This window comes from Mus caroli, unplaced genomic scaffold (assembly GCF_978045245.1).
Source record: "Mus caroli unplaced genomic scaffold, Mus_caroli_1 scaffold_10, whole genome shotgun sequence".
Classification (NCBI taxonomy): Eukaryota; Metazoa; Chordata; class Mammalia; order Rodentia; family Muridae; genus Mus; species Mus caroli.
In genome coordinates this window covers 23,409,229-23,431,194 of record NW_028227265.1, presented here as the reverse complement: position 1 = coordinate 23,431,194, position 21,966 = coordinate 23,409,229, and the positions used below count along the sequence as shown (strand labels likewise).

The 21,966-nt window shown below is 41.9% G+C and overlaps 1 protein-coding gene across 2 annotated transcripts in view; it reads left to right on the top strand.

Annotated features, from left to right (window-relative positions):
* The first annotated feature begins 1,376 nt into the window (after positions 1-1,376).
* Nfatc3 (nuclear factor of activated T cells 3) overlaps positions 1,377-21,966 on the top strand; it is a 77,554-nt gene continuing 56,964 nt past the window's right edge. For both annotated transcript variants that reach the window (XM_021169508.3, XM_029480364.2), the window contains exons 1-2: positions 1,377-1,763; positions 20,279-21,416. In XM_021169508.3, the coding sequence (XP_021025167.1) occupies positions 1,661-1,763; positions 20,279-21,416 (1,241 nt within the window). In that variant the 5' untranslated portion in view covers positions 1,377-1,660. The remainder of the gene's footprint in view (positions 1,764-20,278; positions 21,417-21,966) is intronic.

The following is a 21,966-nucleotide window of genomic DNA, read 5'->3' as shown; positions in this document are numbered from 1 at the left end:
CTTGGATCTCCAGTTTCTACTACTCCTGTAGCGTGTGGGTGGGAGTTCAGTGTCCTCAGAGCTCCTATCACAGCTCTAATCTCTTTGCACAGTAATTATATATTTGCTATTCCTCTCTCTCTCAACCCTGAAGGGAGACTATCTCTGTATCTCTATGTCCCTCCTAAGTACTAGTAAAGCCCTGAGCAGGAATAAACCAGTCCAAGATGAATGGCTCACGAGCTCAGAACATTCCTTGCTCTTTTGACCCTAGGCTTAGCTGGGGTCCCCCTGACGCTCGCTTAGTAGCCCAGGATTCACTGAGATGCAGAGATCTTTGCAAGGAGCTTGTGTTTGCTCCATTCTCCCAGGGGCCTTTGTGAGTAGTATGAGACTTGCTGTCGTGGGGGAGGTGGTCACTGGCTTCTCCCAACTCTTTCTTTTAATCATGCGCTAAGTAAACAAGACTGAGTCCCCAGACTCCAAGGGATGGTGTCTTGGGCCATCTCATGTCTCACTGGGGAAGGCAGACTCTTTGAAGTGGAACCAAGTTTGAAAGCGGGTTCTTTTTGACAGCGTCACTTCCTATATGTGGGCTTTCCTTGCTCTAGTGTCACAGTGCCTTAGTCTCACGGTTATGTACTAAGATGCAGAGGTCAAGAAGGGTACTTTTCTCTGTTGTCTGCTCAACTTCCGTCAAGGACCACACCTGGTCCCTCTGATTTAGGTGAGGCCTAGCTAGAATGCACGGTGTCCTCTCAGGGCCGGCTTGAGGGGACAAAGGCACAGCCACTGAGACGGGGCCCCACCCCAGAAGGGTGGATCTGAATCGACTCCAGACTTGTCTCGCAAGGTTTTCTTCGGCTCCACCCTAACCTACCCAAAAGTTCGAACCAATCCCTGTCCCTCTCCAAGTTACGCCATCGAAGTTGGTATGGAGGGATGCGGGGGTGAGGTGGTCTAACGAACGCATCCAATCTAAACTCAGTCATAAGTGAAAAGTACCTCTGTGGGGCCAAATATCCGGACACCTATAACCCTGGCGCTCTGCTACCCACTTCCTCGACATGAGCTCCGCCCGATGAGGGGAAAAGGATAGTCTCCAATTGGCCTACGTGGGTTCCCAATCTAATTAGACAGCGCTATTGGCCCTACCCTGGTCTTGGTTTAGAAACTGCGGAAGAAAGAGTTTTAACTACAACTTCCGAGAGGGAGCAGGGCTCTGGTGCTTCTTGCTCACGTGACTTCCTCCTCGCTGAGGACTCACGCGATAGGCCGGCGAGGAGGCGGGGCCCGTGGCTGTCAGCGGGGCCAGCGGCCTATGGGCTGCCCGGTCGGGCGGGAGCGCGGCGAGGGGCGGGGCTGGGCGCGCTGCAGGGCGCGGGAGCGCGCCGGCGGCGGTGGCGGCAGTGGCGGCGACTGTGGGGGCGGGGGGCGGGGAGCCTTGGTTGAGGCGACCGTGGCTGTTCTGCACCCTCGACCGGTGGCGGTGACGGCTCCCGTTGCGGCGGGGCGCTCGGCCAGCTTTCTAGGTCGGAACGGAACGCTCGGCCTCGCGGGCCCCGCCCGGAAAGTTTGCAGTGGAGCCGCGACCTCCTGGCCGGCGCGGCCCAGCATGAAGCGGCGCTGAGGAGCTGCCGCGGCCGCCTGAGGAGGAGGCGCTGCACCCCGGGCCACGCCGATGACTACTGCAAACTGTGGCGCCCACGACGAGCTCGACTTCAAACTCGTCTTCGGCGAGGACGGGGCACCAGCGCCGGTGTCCCAGGTCTCGCGGCCTGCAGGTGGGTGCCGGGCCGGCCGGGACTGTGGAGAGCGTGCCCTCGCCGCGCTCCCGCCAGCTCGCCTTCCCCTCGGTCCCCCTGGTGCGTGCGGGTGGCGAGGAAAGCCCGATTTAATTTGAGGAGGAGAAGGAGGCGTGTGGTTCGGGGCGACGTGGAAGTGTCTTGGCTGCGAGCGAACTAGTAGGGAACTCGACTCCGAGAGGCCAGTGGCCGGCGGACGCCCGGGCTTTGGAGGCAGAGGTTTGTTGGGGCCAAAGCCCCAAGAGGTTTCTGGTTGTCTAGCTGTGCCAGCGTGGTGCAGAGGAAATGTCTCCGAGAAGTGTAAGCGCACTTCGCTGTCTTTAGGCTATTTGTAAAATTCTTTATTTGAAAGATGCGTGTTCTTGTAGTGTAGGACCTTTTTCAAATTCCACTTTAAAAAAAAAAAAACTACTTTGCTAGGAGAGCAACACGTTCGAGTTAGGGTCCACTTGTGCAAATTTATATTCCACGCTTAGTTTCAAGTATACTATAACGGACCTTTCTGAAAACTGGGTTGTTTTGCTTGGGCAAAGTGTTTCTGGAGATTAAAAAAACAAAAACAAGATATGTTGCTTTTTAAAAATATAGTTCTCCTAGAATGTTCTAGAAGGCTCTTTTTTTTTTTTTTAAAGCTCTTCTCAGAAGATGTTTTAAAAGATAAGTTGGGAAAGCTGGACACCATAATGCTTGGGGTCAAACCAGTCAGTAAATAGAAACAGGATGACTGGGGACTTAACTCTCTCCTGTGACCTGGTTTGGAATAGTGTGGTTCGTTAAGTTCAGCTTCCCTATTACATATGCAAGAGAACTTAGAAAAAGAAGATGGATAAGAATATTCCTGTTTATTCTTTCCAGTATTAAGTGATTTACTTAAAATTTTTCATAGTATTGTGAGGTCTAATACATTGTTTTCTCAGCGTTGCATCGAATCTCCAGGTGGTACAATACCTTTTAGTTCCTTTTCAGCCTTCGTATGCTGTTTTCAACGTAATAAATATAAAGTTAAGAGTTGACTGTAGAGCCGGGCGTGGTGGCGCACGCCTTTAATCCCAGCACTCCGGAGGCAGAGGCAGGCGGATTTCTGAGTTCGAGGCCAGCCTGGTCTACAGAGTGAGTTCCAGGACGGCCAGGGCTATTCAAAGAAACCCTGTCTGTATTCATTTCCAGTCCCATTAGCATTATTTTAATCAGCCTTATGTCGAAGATACTAGTGGATACTCAGTGGGTAGTGTATACTGATGCAGTCTCCGGCTCCTGAGGAAAATTGGGAAACAGATGAGACACATAGCTCAAACAACTATTACTGGGCAAACTAAATTGTCATAAATTATATATATAAAATAGAAAAATGGGGTTTATGGAGCGGATGGCATTGAGTTGCACTTAGGTTGTGGAAATTGAAAAAAATAAAACAACTTGTTTGAGTGAATTTGTAGCAAACAAGTTTGCAATTGAATTTGTAGTTGAAATTCCCAAAGATAAGCATGAACACTTTTACCAGAAGCCTACTTTAAAACATTCTGGGAGGTTTTCTCCCCCCCTCCCCCCAACCCCGCCTTTTGTTTTTTCTATCATTTCTTTTTTAGAGTCTAGTTCTGTCTGGTCTGCTGCCTCATCTTCCAAGTGCTGGTATTGGGGGCCATGTGCCACCATATTCAGTGGTCATTTTCTTAAGAATATTTGTTTCTCATTATGGTGGAAATCATATGAAAAAGTAAAACTTTTTGCTTTTGTATTTTACTGAGACAGTGTTTCACTATGTGTAACAGGCCAGCTTAGAACTTTCCATGTATCCCAGGCTGGCCTCAGAATGGGGATATGCCTCCAGCTTCAGCCTTTGAGACTACTGGGATTACTGATGTAAGACACCACACTCGGCTATTTTATTTAACACAGTTGTGTTTTTATGAGTAAATACCACTTAAGTTTTGAACCACGACTCATTGTTTTTCATGGTAGTTAGCATTGTTTTGGTTCTTTGGCTGATTGGTCAGTTCCACAAAATAGCAGATTTTGGAAATTTTGGTCTATATTAGTTCTATGTTTCTCTGAAGGTTTGAGAGTAGTTAGAGCACATTGAGGTTTCCATACATTGAAAATATTTTTGAAAACTTCTTTGTGGAAATTGAACATGGTGTCACATACCTTGAATCCCAGTACTTGGGAAGCAGAGGTAGGTGGAGATCTCTGTGAGGTCTGTGCCAGACTGGTGGTCTACATAGAGAGTTCCAGAATAGCCTGTCAATATTTTTTTTAAAAACAATTTTGTTTTTCCTTAGTATCTAACTTCAAGATGACCATATACCCCAGTAAATAGAAACTTTAGAAGCATTAATATAGTGCCAGGCAAAGTATTTACTATAACCAGTGTTTGTGTGTTTCTAATCTATACTTCAGAGGAAGTAGAGGCAGGAAGACCACAAGTTTGAGGCCAATATGATTTATGTAGGACATTCCAGAACTATGTGGTGAGACCATGCTCAAAAAACCAAACACAATAAACAATGAAACTCACCTATGTATAGCTCATTCCATTATTATAAAGAGCAGCTTCTAATACTCGGTGTTCTGTTTACATCTCTCTCTTTAGTTTGCTGTAAAATAATCATGATCTGGCAGTTCAGTTTTCTTTCTGTGTGTGTGAACACATAGTGTGTAAGTTACAGCCCATCCTCAGGTGTCATCCTGGGTAAAGCTGCCAGTCTCTTCATTTTAAGGCAGTCTCTTCATTGGCCTGGAGCTTTCTATTTAGGCCAGATGTAGCTGTCTAGTGAGCCCTGGGGATCTTCCTGTCTCTGCCTCCCCGGTGTTGCCATTACAAACCTGTACTGCCACATCCAGCATTTTTATATAGCCTCTGGGAATCAAACTTAGGTCCTAACACTTTATCTACTGAACTCTCTCCTTATCCTATTTATTTATTGATTGATTTATTTAGACAAGGTCTTCATATACTGTGTATTCCTAGCTGTTCTGCTCTCACTGTGTACTAGAGGGTGACCTTGGACTTTAGTTGGAACCATCTAATGTGATCCTTTTACTTCTCAAATGCTGCCATTATAGGCATGGCTTACATATGCCTAGCTTTCAATTTCAATTTGTTTACTTAAGACAGTGTTCCACAAAACATAGGTTAGACCTCACTCACTTTGTGTGTGTGTGTGTGTGCGTGTGTGTGCGTGTGTGTGCCCGTGTGCGCGCACAGGTCTGAGGAGGAAGTGCAGTGTTCTGCTTTATCATTCTCTGCCATATTTCCTTGAAGACAAGATCTTTTACTGACCCTGAAGCTATGCTGCTGGCCAGCTAGCTATAACAGTCCTCCTGTCTCAACCTCCTACCTCACTGCAGTGAGAGACAGTTGTGAGCTACCCATTGTGGGTCCTCATAATTGCTGAGCTATCCATCCTTCCAGTCCCAAAATTTGTTAAATGTTTTCTAGTTTACAATGAGAGTCACCAAAAGAAAGGCATGCAACATTATATATAGTATCTTATCTATTTTTTGAAGAGAAGAAATATTTTTGTTTTATAATGTATTTTTTGCAATAAATTTACTCTATATATCCTCAGCAAAAACTGAATATACTTTTTTTTTTTGATAAAGATAAAGTTTCCTACTCCCAAACTCATGGTAGTTTTCCTGCTTCAGCTACACCTAGGCACAGGTTTTTCATTTGTAAACTTGAGGATTTTTTTCTAGCTATATTGTCTAGTGCTCAGTGTTGTCTAGTGCTGATAATATATGTTCAATATAATTTACTCTTTGATAAATTATCTTCTTATGTCCCAGGGGTTTTTTGTTGTTGTTGTTGTTTATTTGTTTGTTTTCGAGACAGGGTTTCTCTGTGTCGCCCTGGCTGCCCTGGAACTCACTCTGTAGACCAGGCTGGCTTCAAACTCAGAAATCCGCCTGCCTCTGCCTCCCAAGTGCTGGGGTTAAAGGCATGTGCCACCAACCCCAGGCTGGTTTTTTGTTTTGTTTTGTTTATATATATATTTGAGGCAGAGTCTTTTTTTTTTCTAATAATTTACTTATTTTTAAGTTGTGTTTTGCCTGCATGTATGCATGTCTGTGTGAGAGTATCAGATATTGGAGTTAGAGAGGGTTGGGTCTTCTGGAAGAGCAGTTGGTGCTCTTTAACTACCAAGCTATCTCTCAAGGTCCACCATGTGGATATGGGAATTTCATCCAGGCTCTCTGGAAGAGCAGTCAGTGCTTTCAACTACTGAGCCATGCTTCTAGTCCCAATTTCATTATCTTTTTTTTATTTTTTATTTTTTTTAGTGGTGGGCACGCTGGCATGCACCCCAGCATTTGGAAGGCAGAAGAAGGAGGATCTCTGTGAGTTCAAAGCCAGCCTGTTCTCCATAGTGTAGGTCTAGGACAATCAGGGCTACATAAACCCTATCTACACAACAAATACAATTCTTGCTATATTTACCTATTTTGTGTGTGTGTATCTGTGTCTGTGTGCATGTCTGTGTGTGGTCCACTTGGAGATCAGAGGACAATTTGAGAGCATTAGTTCTCTCCTTCCAACATGTGGGTTTCAGGGTTGGAAATCAGGTTTTCCGGCTTGATAGCAATGTCTTAACCTGCTAAGCCTTTTGGCCAGTCCTGTTTTGATTTAGTCTTTACTCTTTTCAGTGTTCCTTACCTCTGTATAAATACTTGTATTCTTTTGCTTTTAAATACATTTTTCTAATTTTAGAGTTGTTGACTCAGTAAGGTTTGAAAGGAGATTGATTAAATAATCATACAAATATGGTTTGATAATTTGGTCAGAATAAGAAAGGGAAGTTGCTTGTTAAGATCTTCTGTAATGTTTGTACAGGTTACTACTTACTAGGTATCATAGAGAATTTAATTGCTGCTACTCTGTATTTTCATACCTAGATTTTTCTGTAGTGAAAGTATGCATTGAGTGAGTCAGTGATTTGCATTTCATTGTTTACTTGGAAGAATAGTTCAGTATGTGTGTATTCATTTTATTTTGAGGTAGGGTGTTGTGCATGCCAGGCTGGGTTGTATAGCTAAGACTGGCCTTGAACTCCTGACATGCTGCCTCCACCTCCCAAGTACAGGAATTACAAGCATGCACCATTATGCTTGGCTTTATTTGGTTAGTTTTCTTGAGACATAAAATCTCACTGTGTAGACCAGGACAGCCTGAAACTCACAGAACTTCTCCTCCTGCCTTTGCTCCTCAAGTTCTTGGATTAAAGGAGTATATCACCAGGCTTAGTTGGCTTTTTATTTACATTTTTATATTATTTTTTTGAGCTAGGATCTCATGTAACCCAAACTGGCCTAGAACTCTTGGTATAGCTGAGGAGAATCTTAAATTCCTTATCCTTCTACCTCTGCCTCTCCAGTGCTGAGATTACAGGTATGGACCATTATGCACTGTTAACTTTCTGTTTGTTTCACACTTTTCTTGGTACGGATTAAAGGGTGCTTCTAGGGATACTAGCAAAGCTATGTGATAGAGAGAAGTGAACAAGTGTATTTTGGTAAGTATGAGGAAAAAATCCAGTCAGGAAGAAAAGTGATAATTGTTCTGTTAAAAACTTTGATCTAGCTGGGCAATGGTAGCATTGTTGCTTTAATCCCAACACTCAGGAGGCAAGGCAAGCAGATCTCTTGAGCTTGAGTTCAAGGACAGCCTGGTCTATAGGACAGCCAGAACTACACAGAGAAACTCTGTCTCTAAGTAACTAACTAACTCTGATCTAATGTGATTATAGGTATTATATACCTATAATCCTAGCATTTGAATAGTAGAGGCAGGAAGATCAGGAGTTCAAAGTATGCTTGTAATTACTAGATAAAACGTTTGAGGTCATCCTGGGCTACTTGAGATTTTGTTTCCAAATACCAGGATTGGCAAAATATCATGGCGGTCAAAATGCTTGCTATGAAGACCTGGTGACCTGAGTTTAATCTCTGAACTCCATGTAAAGATGTAAGGAAAGAACCAATTCCCAAAGTTACCTTCTGACCTTCATATGCATGCTGTGACATGCACATGTCTGTATTGATGCATCATACATACATATATACATACCATAATTTTAGAAAGAATTTAAAGCAAAACAAAAACCTGTGCTCATTTTTGGATTTTTTCTTTTTTAATATTTATTTTGTGTGTGCATACACTGCCACAACTTTTTTTAAAATAATTTTTAAGATCTATTTATTATATGTATATGAGTATACTGTAGTTGTCTTCAGAAACCCAAGAAGAGGGCATCGGATCCCATTACAGATGGTTGTGAGCCACCATGTGGTTGCTGGGAATTGAACGCAGGACCTCTGGAAGAGCAGTTGGTGCTCTTAACCACTGAGCCATCTCTCCAGCCCCCTGCCACAACTTTTGAGTAGAGGTTTGAGGACAGCTTGAAAGGGTCAGTGCTCTCCTTCCAACTCTGTAAGCTCCAGGGGTTGACTCGGACTGTGGAGGCAGGCACCCTAACTTGCTGCGCTGACCTGCATGCATTTGTTTTCATCCTGCTGCTTTGGAACTGGGCCTTGGTTTTGTGTGTGATTTTTGTTTGTTAGTTTGATTTGCTTGCCAATATTGTAATCTTTGTTTTTTGTTTTTGTTTTTTTTCTTTTTCTTTTTTTATTACGTATTTTCCTCAATTACATTTCCAATGCTATCCCAAAAGTCCCCCATTCCGTCCCCCCCCCTTGTTTTTGTTTTTAATTTCTATTTCTAATGGTACTGCTGCTGATTTTACTTCAGTCTGCCATACAATTTAAAATTGTTCCCATCTTCAGAGAGCTTTCTTCCTTTAGCTCTAGCCCTCCAGAAAGAGGTGAAAATTGTACTGTAAAGTATTTTATAGCAAGAATAGTTAGGATCCCAAAAATAGTGACTTTCTTGGCAGTTAAAAGGTAGAAAGGCTCCACTTTGTGTTAATTTTAGAGCAGTCTACATTACTTGCTGCTTCTCTGTAGGAGTTAGAGCCTGCCCCAGCCTTGATTGTCTTGAGGCTTCTGGATAAGTGGTTGTGAAAAGAATCTTCATTCCTGCCAGGCAGTGGTGGCGTAAGCCTTTTGTCCCAGCACTTGGGAGGCAGAGGCAGGCAGATCTCTTGAGTTTGAGGCCAGTCTGGTCTACAGAGTGAGTTTCAGAACAGCCAGGGCTACACAGAGAAACCTTGTCTGGAAAAACACCCCCCCCCCCAAAAAAAAAAAAGAAACAAAAAACAAAACCAACTTCATTCCTTTCCCAAATATCCACAAGCAGTATCTCAGAAAATTGAAGCAGAATTAAGAGTTGCTGAAACTCTACTTCAAAGGAAATTTCTTCATTGTGACCAAATACTCAAAAAGACTCTAATTTGAGGAAGGAGAATTTGCTTGGTTCATGGTTTGAGAGGATACTGTTCATTATAACAGGGAACGTTAACTGTGGTAGCCGGAGGTGACTGCTGGTTATATTGTTTCACAGGAAACAAAGCTGGATACTGGTGTTCCATTATTTTTCTTTATCTTTTGAAGCAAATCTATGTAGCCCAGACTCCAATTCTTTGTTGTTCTGTTTTGGTTTGAAATAGGCTTTCTGTGTGACTCTTCTGGATCTTGCTCAGTAGACCAGACTAGGATGGACCTCAAGGATCTGCTTTGAGATCTCCACTTCCCCAGTGCTGGGATTAAAGGCCACCACATTCAGTTTTGTTCTTCAGTTCTTAATCCTGCCTCAGCTTCCCTAATGTTGGTATTATAGGCATGCACCACTACAGCAAACATAGAAATATAACTTTAAGAGCTTTGTTATTTGTATACTTAGTAAGGTCTAACCATTTGCTAATACAAAAGAGATATTTGGGTGAGTATTCTGAAATATTAGTAGAGGTTATACTCTAGTCTTTATAGAATAATACAGAAATTTAAAACTTGTGTTGCATAAATGGTCAAGGGTGGCATGCAGAGTAGTGTACACTTGTTATCCCAGAACTTGGGAGGTGAAAGCAAGAGAATCAAGAGTACAAGGCCAGTCTTAGCTACATATCAAGTTAAAGGCTAGCCTGGGTACATCAGAACCAACTTTAATGGTTTTTGTTTTGTTTTTCTTGAGACAGGATCTCATGTATTCTTAGATGATCTAGAATTTCTATACTGAAGATAACTTTGAACTTCTGATTCTCCTTTGTAGAGTGTTGAGGTTACAGGTGTGTGCTACCACACTTAGTTTACTGGAGATAGAACCCAGAGCCTCTTGCATGCAAGTTAGTATGTATTCTCTACTAACTAAACTGTATCCCTAGCCTAGAATCTACTTACTGTTATGATTTACATTTCAGCAGCATCCGTAAAATATCCCTAAACTCATTGTTATTTTTATGGCAGGCATAGTCCAAACTCTGGCTTTTGAGGTTTGCTTTACTTTTTTTTTTTTTTTTTTTTTCAGTTAAGTCTAAGCATAAGGACATTTTTGGAGAGAAATTATACTGCTTGCTTTTCTTCAGCTATAAAAGCTGATGTTCCGGACTAGAATAGATTAGCTTAGTGATTTAGAGTGCTTGCTGCTTTTGCAGAAGACTGGAGTTTGATCCCATAATGGACAGTTTGTAACGACCTGTAACTTTAGCTCTGTGGGTAATCAACATCCCCTCTGGCCCTCAAGGGCACCTTCACACAAGTGTATGTACACACACACCAATGTATGCACGTATAATGAAAGTCCTCTTTAAAAAGTTAATTGGAGCCAGGCGGTGGTGGTGCATACCTTTAATGCCAGCACTTGGGAGGCAGAGACAGGTGGATTTCTGAGTTCGAGGCCAGCCTGGTCTACAGAGTGAGTTCCAGGACAGCCAGGGAGGGCTACACAGAGAAACCCTGTCTCAAAAAACCAAAAAAAAAAAAAAAAAAAAAAAAAAAGTTAATTGGAGAGAGAGAGGGAGAAAGAGAGAGAAAGAGAGAGAGAGGAGAATGTATGGACCTTGACAATCTAGGGAATGATATAATACCAGTTATAGCTCCATCTATGAAACAAAAACTTTTAAATGCTAATTTTTTTTTAAACAACGACTTTTTAAAGGAAGATAATGAGTTGTATTACCAGCTCTTTCTCCTCACTGGTCGTTGAAAATACTTTACTTTAGATAAGGATGGGGCTGAGGAAGCTATAATGCTGTGAGGGCAATCACATTACTCCTAAGAGGTAGGAAACCTGAGCAGATTGAGCCCTATTTGATAGTATGCTGTACTTTGGTCACAGCAGTAACATGAATAAGGAAGGTGTTTAAAGCTATCTTGGTGGGTAAGGAGAATAGACACAGTAGACTTGGCAGTAAGCCTGGCTTCTAAAACTGAATCCAAGTCATCAAATTTGCCCAGACATGCCATATGAGGTTCAAGTAACAGAGGAGTAAATTTTATTCAGGGAGACTTAAAAGAGACAAATAAGAGCAAGTGTTTTTTCTGTATATATATTTATATTACACAACTTTCCTGCGTGCTTGTAGTTGGCAAGCTTTTGGCAAGAGAGCCAACTGGAGCTGTGAGATTTAAGTAAGATAGCCCATGAATTGATAACTTACCATAACCTGAAATTTGTTTGGAAAGTTTTAGTTGACACATTGGTATTTGTGTGTGAAAAGGAATTGTAATTCAACGAAAGCCTGAAAATCCCAGGCACACTTAAGTAACTTAAAAAGTTTCATTTCTTATAAAATGTAGAGTTTCCGTATGTCTTGCTCTTTGCAGCAGGTAAGAGCTCTGCATGTAAAATATATATCTCAGCCAAGTGTGATTGATGACCTCATTTCTGCAATTCTAGTGTTGGAGAAGCTAAGGCAGGGTCACTGCTGTGAGCTTGAGTCTGACCTTAGCTTTATGTTAAGTCTTGTTAGCTTGGTTTTTAATGTCAGATCCTTTGTCAAACCTTTGCCTTTTTTTTTTTTTTAATTTTTATTTATTTATTTGGTTAGTGCTTTAGACTTGTTTTTCTTAGCTAGGCAGTGGTGGCATGCACTTGATCCCATCTCTTGGGAGCCAGAAGCAGGTGGATTTCAGAGTTTGGGGCCAGCCACTACAGAGTGAGTTCTCAGACAACCAGTACTACACAGAGAAACCCTGTCTAGAAAAATGAGGCAGGGGTGGGGAGTGGGGCAGAGGTTCAAGCAGGCAGACGGTGTGTGTGTGTATTTGGAGTGAAGTTTTTACCAGCTTTATTTTTTTCATTTAATTTTTGTTTATTTTTTTTTTCATACAATCATCCGAACCCCAGCTTTCTCCTTCCACTTCTCCCAGTTAGTTTCCCTCCATCTTCCCTTTCCCCAGGCTCACCCCACCCCACCCCCAATAGCTCTTCTTAGTTGATTCTGTAGGCTTTGTTCTCCCAGTGTCCTTGACCCCTCTGGCTCTCACAATTTCTCCTCCCCTCTTCTATGGGGTTCCCTAAACTCCAAGGGGAAGGACCCACAGGAGATCTTTAACCTGGGCTCCCTCTCAGCCTGTTTGGCTGTGGGTCTCTGCATACATTCCCATCAGCTGGCAGAGGTAGCCTCTCTGGTGACACTGATCTGTTAGTATAGCAGAACATCATTATTGATGGGGGTGGGGGTGGGGGTAGGGGCTGGGGGGAGGCAGCTGTGTTCGGTTCTGCCCTGGGTCTCTGCAGTGTTAGGCATGGGTTTAATTATAATACTCTTTATCATAATTTAGAGTGGATAGAATTATATGAACTCTGAAGTTGCATTAATTTTAGTTGTTTTTTTGGTATTTATTTATTTTAGACACACTGTGGCTGTCTTCAGACACACCAGAAGAGGGCATCAGATCTCATATACAGATGGTTGAGAGCCACCATGTGGTTGATGGGATTTGAACTCAGAACCTCTGGAAGAGCAGTCAGTTCTCTTAACCATTGAGCCATCTCTCCAGCCCTGCTTTTTGTTTTTTAAGACTGGGTTCCCTTCAAGCTCTTTAAGATGATAGGATAGGGGATTTGTGAGGGGGTTGTGGTCAGGTTATAAAGTGAATAAAAAAAAGTAAATTATTGAAAAAAAAGTGACAGGATAGGAAAAATGCTTATTTTAGAAAATAATATTGTATGGCCAGGCTTTGGTAGTACACGACTTTGATCCCAGAGGCAGGTAGTTTGAAACTAGCTGGTCTACAGACCTGGTTCTAGGACAGCCAAGACTACACAGAGAAACCCTGTCTCAAAAATCTATACCTATACCTATACTTATAACTAGCAAGGGGAGAGACTCATGATGAGACCCTACCTCCTTTTTTTTTTTTTTTTTTTCCCGAGACAGGGTTTCTCTGTATAGCCCTGGCTGTCCTGGAACTCACTTTGTAGACCAGGCTGGCCTTGAACTCAGAAATCCGCCTGCCTCTGTCTCCCGCGTGCTGGGATCAAAGGTATGCTCCACCACGCCCGGCATGACCTTACCTCTTCTTAAGCTAAAGTCACTACTGGTAAGCTGACCATGCTCCTTTAAATAACACCTCATTTCTGCCTTTAGTACCCCTAATTAAATTAATTGATTAACCATTTTTTTTTTAAAGTGGATGAAGAGATGGTTCAGTGGTTAACATTGACTGCTTATTCAGAGGTCCTGAGTTCACTTTCCATCAACCACATGGTGACTCAATACCATCAATAATGGGATCTGATTTCCTCTTGTCTTATGTATTCTTCTGTCATGCAGGCATACATTTGAACAGAGTATAAATATACATAAAGAAATAACTCTTTAAAAGAAAAAAAGAAAAGGAAAATTACAGGGTTAAAGGGAGGATTTGAGAGATGGTTCAGCATTTAAGAGTACTTGTTGCCCTTGAAGAGGACCCATGTTTGGTTCCTAGCACCCACATAATGGCTTGAAACCTCTGTAACTCTAGTTTTTTTTCTGATCATTCAGTTATCACCCTACCCCTGCTTGTTTTTAATTTTTTTTTTTTTTCTTCCAAGACAGGCTTTCTCTGTGTGGTCCTGGCTATCCTGGAACTTATTCCTTAGACCAGCTTGGGCTTGAACTCAGAGATCCACCCACCTCTGCTTTCGGAGTGCTGGGATTAAAGGTATATGCCTTTATGCCCAGCTTGGTTTTTGTTTTGTTTTTTGAGGCAGGGTTTCAATCTGTATGCCCTGGCTGGCCTGCAGCTTGTTATATAGTCCATGTGTTGAACTTGCTGTGATCCTTTTGGCTTTGCCTCCAGAGTGCTGGGATTACAGGTGTATGCCGCCAAACCTGGCTGAATGCCTTATTTGAATTGTCTTTGCTTATTATGAAACTATGGGACTATATTACTTTACTTTTTGTTACTTTTTATTGCAATATGTTTGCAGATTCAAGTTGTAATGTAATTTTCAGCAATTTTTCTTATTTATTTATTTAATGTATATATTTGTGCATGCACAAGCCCAGAGGCTAGAGGAAGATATTGGGTGGTCTATTTTACCCTGGAGACAGAATTAATCTCCCACTGAATTTTACGTCTTTTGCCTCTGCTTCTTTAGTTCTATTGTTACACAGGCTTCTGTTGCCACACCTGGTTGTTGTTTAATCTTAAATGAATATCTGTTTGTATGTTTGTTTGTTTTCCTTTTTTTTGTTTTGAGTCATGGTTTTCCTCTGCTGGTTAGGCTGGCTTGAAGCTCACTATATCTTAAATTTGAGATCCTCTGCCTCAGCCTTGGGATAGCTGGGATTAGAGGCATGTGCCATCACGTCTGGCTTTTGACTGTTTTAAGTTTTGAAGCTTTTCTCTCAGTTGTTTGGTGATTGTTGTTACCTGCTTATCACTTAAAACGAAGCACCGAAATACATTGTTTTGTGATGTTTGCTAACTGCAGGCCTGCCTCCTTGTAGGGGTTCTTACTAGGTTGCCTTTGAGGTCATTATCTGTAGTTCTTTTTCCTTTGGTTAATTAGAGTCCCAAGTGAAAAGTCTGCCAGTCTATTGCCTAGAGTGTAAGTGTGTATGCTGTGAGCCAAGGGAGTAGAAGAGCACTTAGGGTTTCAATATACACGTTTTAGAATGGCTTGGTTTCATCATCCTGTTTTCAGTATGGTTGCCCAGGTTCTCAGCCTTCCTCTTTCTCCTTGTCAGAAGATTTCATTTACTGCCTGTACTGGCTGGTTTTGTGTCAACTTGACACAGCTGGAGTTATCACAGAGAAAGGAGCTTCAGTTGGGGAAATGCCTCCATGAGATCCAGCTGTAAGGCATTTTCTCAATTAGTGATCAAGGAGGAAAGGCCCCTTGTGGGTGGGACTATCCCTGGGCTGGTAGTCTTGGGTTCTATAAGAGAGCAGGCTGAGCAAGCCAGGAGAGGCAAGCCAGTAAAGAACATCCCTCCATGGCCTCTGCATCAGCTCCTGCTTCCTGCCCTGCTTGAGTTCCAGTCCTAACTTCCTTGGTGATGAACAGCAGTATGGAAGTGTAAGCCGAATAAACCCTTTCCTCCCCAACTTACTTCTTGGTCATGATGTTTGTGCAGGAATAGAAACCCTGACTAAGACACTGCCTCAAGAAAAAGAGTGGTAGGTGTGGAAATTCAGGAGCAGGATTAGTTACTCATTCAAAAAGCTCTGTATCCACCTAGTTTTTTAGTTTAGCCTTCACTTCTTCCTAATTCTGGATTTGCTTATTCTACATATGTACTATAAAGGGCATAATATAATGGTGTGTGACTTTGTGTCTATGTCTTTCACTTAGAATGTTTTCAGGCTGTAGCCTTGCCTGCCTGCCTTTCTTCCTTCCTTTCTTTTTTTCTTTTAAAAGATTTATTTATTTATTATACGTAAGTACACTGTAGTTGTCTTCAGACACTCCAGAAGAAGGAGTCAGATCTCATTACGGATGGTTGTGAGCCACCATGTGGTTGCTGGAATTTGAACTCAGGACCTTCGGAAGAGCAGTCAGAGCTCCTAACTGCTGAGCAATCTCTCCAGCCCCACCTTTCCTTTCTTAATGAGAGATTCTTGCTTATTGTGTTGCTTCAGCCTGCTAAGTAGGTTGATTGCAGTTGTGTAGCACCACAATAAGTTTTATTTATTCTTCCTTACTAGGTTATCCATTAATCTATTGAGAATTATCTGATTTTTTTTAACCCTTTGGCCATTTCAAATAATGCTATTATAAACATTATGTGTCTAAGTTTTTATATAGACATATTTTTATTCTCATGAATACATAATTGAGAAGAATTGCTTAATCCATAGTCATTCTTTTCATTGTATTTGCTTTTTGAGATAGTAGTCCAGACTGATCTGGAACTCACCATGTAGCTCAGGCTGGCCTTGAATTTGTGCCAGTCCTCCTGCTTAGTCTATTGAGTACTTGAATTTCAGATATGAGTCACTGTGCTTTGCTAAAGAATTGAAAGCAGGGCTGGATTGAGGAGCCAGGTGTATATAGTCAAGGGTGATTTCGAATTCTTAACCTTTTTCCTCAACTTCTCAGTGCTGGTATTATGACCTTGTGCTACTATGTCCATCTTGCTTGATTATTAATTGATTGATTGGTTGATTATTATTGTTGCTCTTATTTTGGTTTTGAGACAGGGTCTCTTCCCCCCCCCCCCCCCCATCTCTCTGTTTTTGAGACAAAGTCTTGCTCTGACAAACTCTTTCAGTAGTTCTCCTGCCTCAGCCATCCACATCCTGGGATTACTGTTGTTAGTCATGAGGCAGAGACAGGAGAATCACTGTAGTTCAACACAAGTCAGGTATACATAGAGAGTTGTAGGCCAGCTTTGTGTACATGGCAGTTTGCCGACCAATCACGGATACATAGTGAGACACTCCCTCCCCTACTTCTCTGTCTTTAAAAACAAAAGGTGTTGGAGGACTTCATATAGAGCTTGATGTACTATGTTTGCCCAGTATTTGTAACACCTTAGGTTCAGTCCTGAGAAACACAAAACAACAAAACTGTATTACTGTGTCCCGAGCAGCAATGTGGCAGAACTTAAAGTGTTTTTTCACAGTTGCTCTTCTCTATCTTTGTGGGAACATGACCATGGACAGCACATAATTGAGTGTGGCCAAGTTCCAATAAAATTTTATTTATAGACACAGAATTTGAATCACATTATATCCATAAAAATGTCTTTTAAAAACCATTCTTAACTTGTAGGCTGTCATTTAAAAACAAAAAAACAAAACCAGGTGGTAGGACAGATTGGGCTCATAGGCTGTATTCTGCCAGACCCTGGTTTACTGTTAGTAAAGACATGAACATGCTCTCTGTATTCTCTAGATTATTGTCTGCTTTCCTAGGGCCCTCTGGTGGCTGATAGAACATTTACAAAAATTAAATTAGTCAAAATGGTTCTGGAGCATCATGAAGTCTACAGTTGAAAATCTCAATGACTGTTAAAGTGTGGTTGGAGTGAGTGCTATCGTCTCAGAGTTAGGACTTCTGGACACGTGGGGGAAAAGATGAAAGTATTTTTTGTGTGTGTGTGTGTGTGTGTGTGTGTGTGTGCGCGCTCATGTCTTTGTATTACTTTAAGACATTGGGTACACTCATGCTCCCATGCATGAGGAGGGTAGAGGAGGAGGCCAGGTGTTCCCTCTGTGGCTGTTCTCCTATGGTTTTGACACAGGGCCTCTCATTGAACCAGGAGTTCACCATTTCAGCTAGGCTGACTCACCTCCCGGGAACCCCTGAGACCTGACTGCCTCTTAGCCCTCAGTGCCAAGGTTACAGACACTTGGAGCCATGCCCACCCTTATTTATGGGTCACAGGGGTTTGAGTTCAAGTTCTCATCCCAGTACAGAAAACACTATTACTAAACAGTTTATTACCCAATAAACTGTTTCTATCAGCCTCAAGACACCATTTGTGTATTTACTTGTTTTTATCTACAATTTACTGGGAGGAAGTTACGAATTTCAGCATTAATCAACTGTTGGAATAACATACAATAATTACATTAGAATGAAACTATAAAGACTTTCAACTGGGCGTGGTGGTGCACGCCTTTAATCCCAGCACTCCGGAGGCAGAGGCAGGCAGATTTCTGAGTTTGAGGCCAGCCTGGTCTACAAAGTGAGTTCCAGGACAGCCAGGGCTATACAGAGAAACCCTGTCTTGGAAGAAAAAAAGACTTTCATAGGTGATTTTTATTCAAAGCAAGATTTTTAAAGTACATTCTTAAGTAAAAATTTGTTTTTTAAAACAATTGGATTGTATAATGATGAAGACTATAGTAGTTGCTAGTATAGTCCTGTCGCTGGCAGGACTTGCTTAAATATAAAAAACAAGGGTTTTATTTAATTTTATCCATTTTAATTTAATTTATTTTGAGACAGTTTTTCTTTGTAGCCAAAGCTATCCTTAAAGTCTCAATTCCACAGCACAAGCTAGAGTGCTGGGATAACGGAAAATGCATGCCACCAGGCCTAGCGAGGGAGTAAATTGAATATTCTAAATTTGTGAAGATTAATGATCAACTATAATTTAATATCCTCAATCAGCTATTTTTTATTTAGGTAAAAAATCTAGTGGTGTCTGGTTGCTTTTTGTTTTAATTAATTTGATGTGTTTGATGTTTTGCCTGATTGTGTCTGTGTACCATGTACATGTCTTGTGCCCTCGGAAGAGGACGTTGGATCACTGGGACTGGAGTTTCAGACACTTGTGAGCTTCTTTATGGGTGCTGGGAGTCAAATCAAACCCAGGCCCTCGAAAGAGCAGCCAGTGCTCTCTACTGGTGAACCACCTCTCCAGTCCCATCTAGTGGCTTTGTAACCTGATCTGCTGTGTGCAGACATGAATCTTGATATGACTACTGAGGAAGAAGATGTCTGTGTTAATTATATACACTTCCTAAAAGAGAAGAGAAATCTTGAATTTTACTGCAAGGAAAATACCTACAGAGAGTAAATGTTGTGAATAAGAGGCAAGGTCAGTGTTAATGGTGGAGCAGTACAAATAACAACAAAGCATACCTTTACCAGAAATTAATAAAATCCCATCTTTAGTTGTTGTTTGGTTTTGAGACAGAATATCATTGTGTGTCCCAGATGAGTTTCAGACTCACAGCCTGACCTGGTCTGGTTTAGAACTGTCAATCCTTCTGCCTCCTAAATTCTAGTATGAACTATTCATCATCTCCTCCCAGCCCAATGGTGTCTCTGTCTCGTCTGTCTCCCCCATTTCCACCTTCCTCCCTCCCCACTCTTGTATTTTTGAGATAAGGTTACTCTTTGTAGTACTGGCTGTAGTCTTGGCTGTACTCACTCTGTAGACAAGGCTGGTCTCAAGCTCATAGAGACTCACCTGCCCCTACCTCCTGAGTGCTGGGATTATAGGTATGCACCAACATCACCTGGCTCCCAAGGTGCTTTTTAAAGACTCTGCTTCACTCAGTCTTAAGCTGCAATTGTCAAATACAGTACAATTTCTATCATTTAAAAAAAATCCTTAGGGCTGGAGAGATGAGTCTGTGTTGAAAGCACCTGCTGTTCTTACAGAGGGTCTAGGTTCTGTTCCTAGCATCGACAAAGTGACTTACAGCCTTCTGTAACTCCAGTTCTAGGGGATGTTATGCCACCTTCTGGAGTCCAAGGGAACTGCACACATGTGGTGTGTTAATACAAATGCAGTCAGACACACAAAAAATTAAAATAATAAAATCTCTAAAGACTTTAATTAAATTCAGGTTTTAGGTGGGGGATGTGGGTGTGTGTGCACATGCTACTATGTGTGTGGGGGGGTATAGGGTGTGTGTGTGAGTGTGCACATGCTATTGTGGGGTGGAGGTGCACATGCTACTGTTGGGGGGGGGTGTAGGGTGTGTGTGTGAGTGTGCACATGCTACTGTGTGTGTGTGGGGGGGGTGTAGGGTGTGTGTGTGTGAGTGTGCACATGCCACTGTGCTCAGATAGGAGTCATACAACAGTGTGCAGGAGTTGGCTCTCTCCTATCATGTGGGTCCCAGAGGTTGAACTCAGACCTTTTGGTTGGCTGTAAGGACCTTTATTCACTAAGTTGTCTTGCTGGTCCAATTATCTTATAGTTCTAAGATGGTTTTAATTTTTTGTGTGTGCAAGAGAGTACACAGAAATATACTTTTTATAAAAACATTCATTATTCTCAGATTATAATTTTTGGAAATGTAGAAGTAAAGAAAAAGAAGGTCACATAATTACATATTTCCTTATGTAACATATATTCATATCTGCAAAAATGAATAAATGTATTTTTTAAAAGTCAACCTTTGTTGTTGTTGAGCTATGGTCTGATCAATAGCGAAAGGTGGCTTAAAACTCACTATGTAGGCATTGAACTCTCAGTAATCCTTCTGCCTGAGTGTTGTTAACATTTAACAGACAAGAATCACTGTGCCCAGCCCCTTTGTGAAGCTAATGACATGCATTTTGATGTCCAAATGTTTTTCCTCGGGATTGTTAACTATTGTTTCATCTATAATTTATACAATTGAATTTTCTAATTTCTTCTTTTATTGACCTTTTTGGTTGTGATTTTTTTCTTTTCTTTTTTTTTTTTTCATAGATCTTGAACCAGATGATTGTGCATCCATTTACATCTTTAATGTAGATCCACCTCCATCTACTTTAAACTCATCCCTTGGCTTACCACATCATGGACTGCTGCAGTCTCACTCTTCTGTTTTGTCACCATCATTTCAGCTCCAAGGTTACAAAAATTATGAAGGAACTGGTGATATTTCTGAATCTAAATATAGCCCATTAGGTGGTCCTAAACCCTTTGAGTGCCCAAGTATTCAAATCACATCCATTTCTCCTAACTGTCATCAAGGAACAGATGCTCCTGAAGATGACCTACATATAAATGACCCAGAAAGGGAATATTTGGAAAGGCCTTCTAGAGATCATCTCTATCTTCCACTTGAGCCATCCTACCGGGAATCTTCCCTCAGTCCTAGTCCTGCCAGCAGCATTTCTTCTAGGAGCTGGTTCTCAGATGCATCTTCTTGTGAATCTCTCTCCCACATTTATGATGATGTGGACTCAGAGTTGAATGAAGCTGCTGCACGATTCACTCTTGGCTCACCTCTGACTTCTCCAGGTGGCTCTCCAGGAGGTTGCCCTGGAGAAGAGTCCTGGCATCAACAGTATGGATCTGGACACTCCTTGTCACCTAGGCAATCTCCTTGCCACTCTCCTAGATCTAGTATCACTGATGAGAATTGGCTGAGCCCCAGACCAGCCTCAGGACCCTCATCAAGGCCCACTTCTCCCTGTGGTAAACGGCGGCACTCCAGTGCTGAAGTATGTTATGCTGGTCCCCTTTCACCCCATCACTCGCCTGTTCCATCCCCTGGTCACTCCCCTAGAGGAAGTGTGACAGAAGATACCTGGCTCACTGCTCCTGTCCACACTGGATCAGGCCTCAGCCCTGCACCGTTTCCATTTCAGTACTGTGTAGAGACTGACGTCCCTTTGAAGACAAGGAAGACTTCTGAAGATCAAGCTGCCATACTACCAGGAAAATTAGAGATCTGTTCAGATGATCAAGGGAACTTATCCCCTTCCCGGGAGACGTCAGTAGATGATGGCCTTGGATCTCAGTATCCTTTAAAGAAAGATTCATCTGGTGACCAATTTCTTTCAGTTCCTTCACCCTTTACCTGGAGCAAACCAAAGCCTGGCCACACCCCTATATTTCGGTGAGTTGGTAGAAATGGCTGCTGATCACTTTTTCATGCTTCCAGGTCATTTGCATTGTATAACTACATTATCTGACCTCCTTTCCTCTCCCTTCCCTTCTCCCTTTCATTTCTTTTCTATTCTCTCCTCCTTCTCTCTCCCCTCTCCTGCCCTTATCTTCCTTGTTTTTCATTTTTTTAAAAATAAATTCTACTGGTCAAATAACTTAGAAGTCCTTTTTTATTTTTAAGTCTTTAAAAGTGTTTTTAAATTGACTAAAGTTACATTTTAAAAGTATATAGATAAAAAAAATATGTGATAGACTGTAAATAACAGTAAATGACTAAGGTTCCTTAAGAGAAATTTCGTTATCTAATTATTGTACAGGTAGGTTATTATATTACTAATGAATTAACTGAATTTGCATATTTGAAGGACTATGTGTGGGAGCGTGTGTGTGTGTCTTTGTGTGTTCGTTCATGTTTGTGTGGAGACCAGAGACAGCCATGAGTATTACTCCTTAGGAGGCATACATCTTGGTTTTGAGACAAGTTTTCTTGTTGGCCTAGA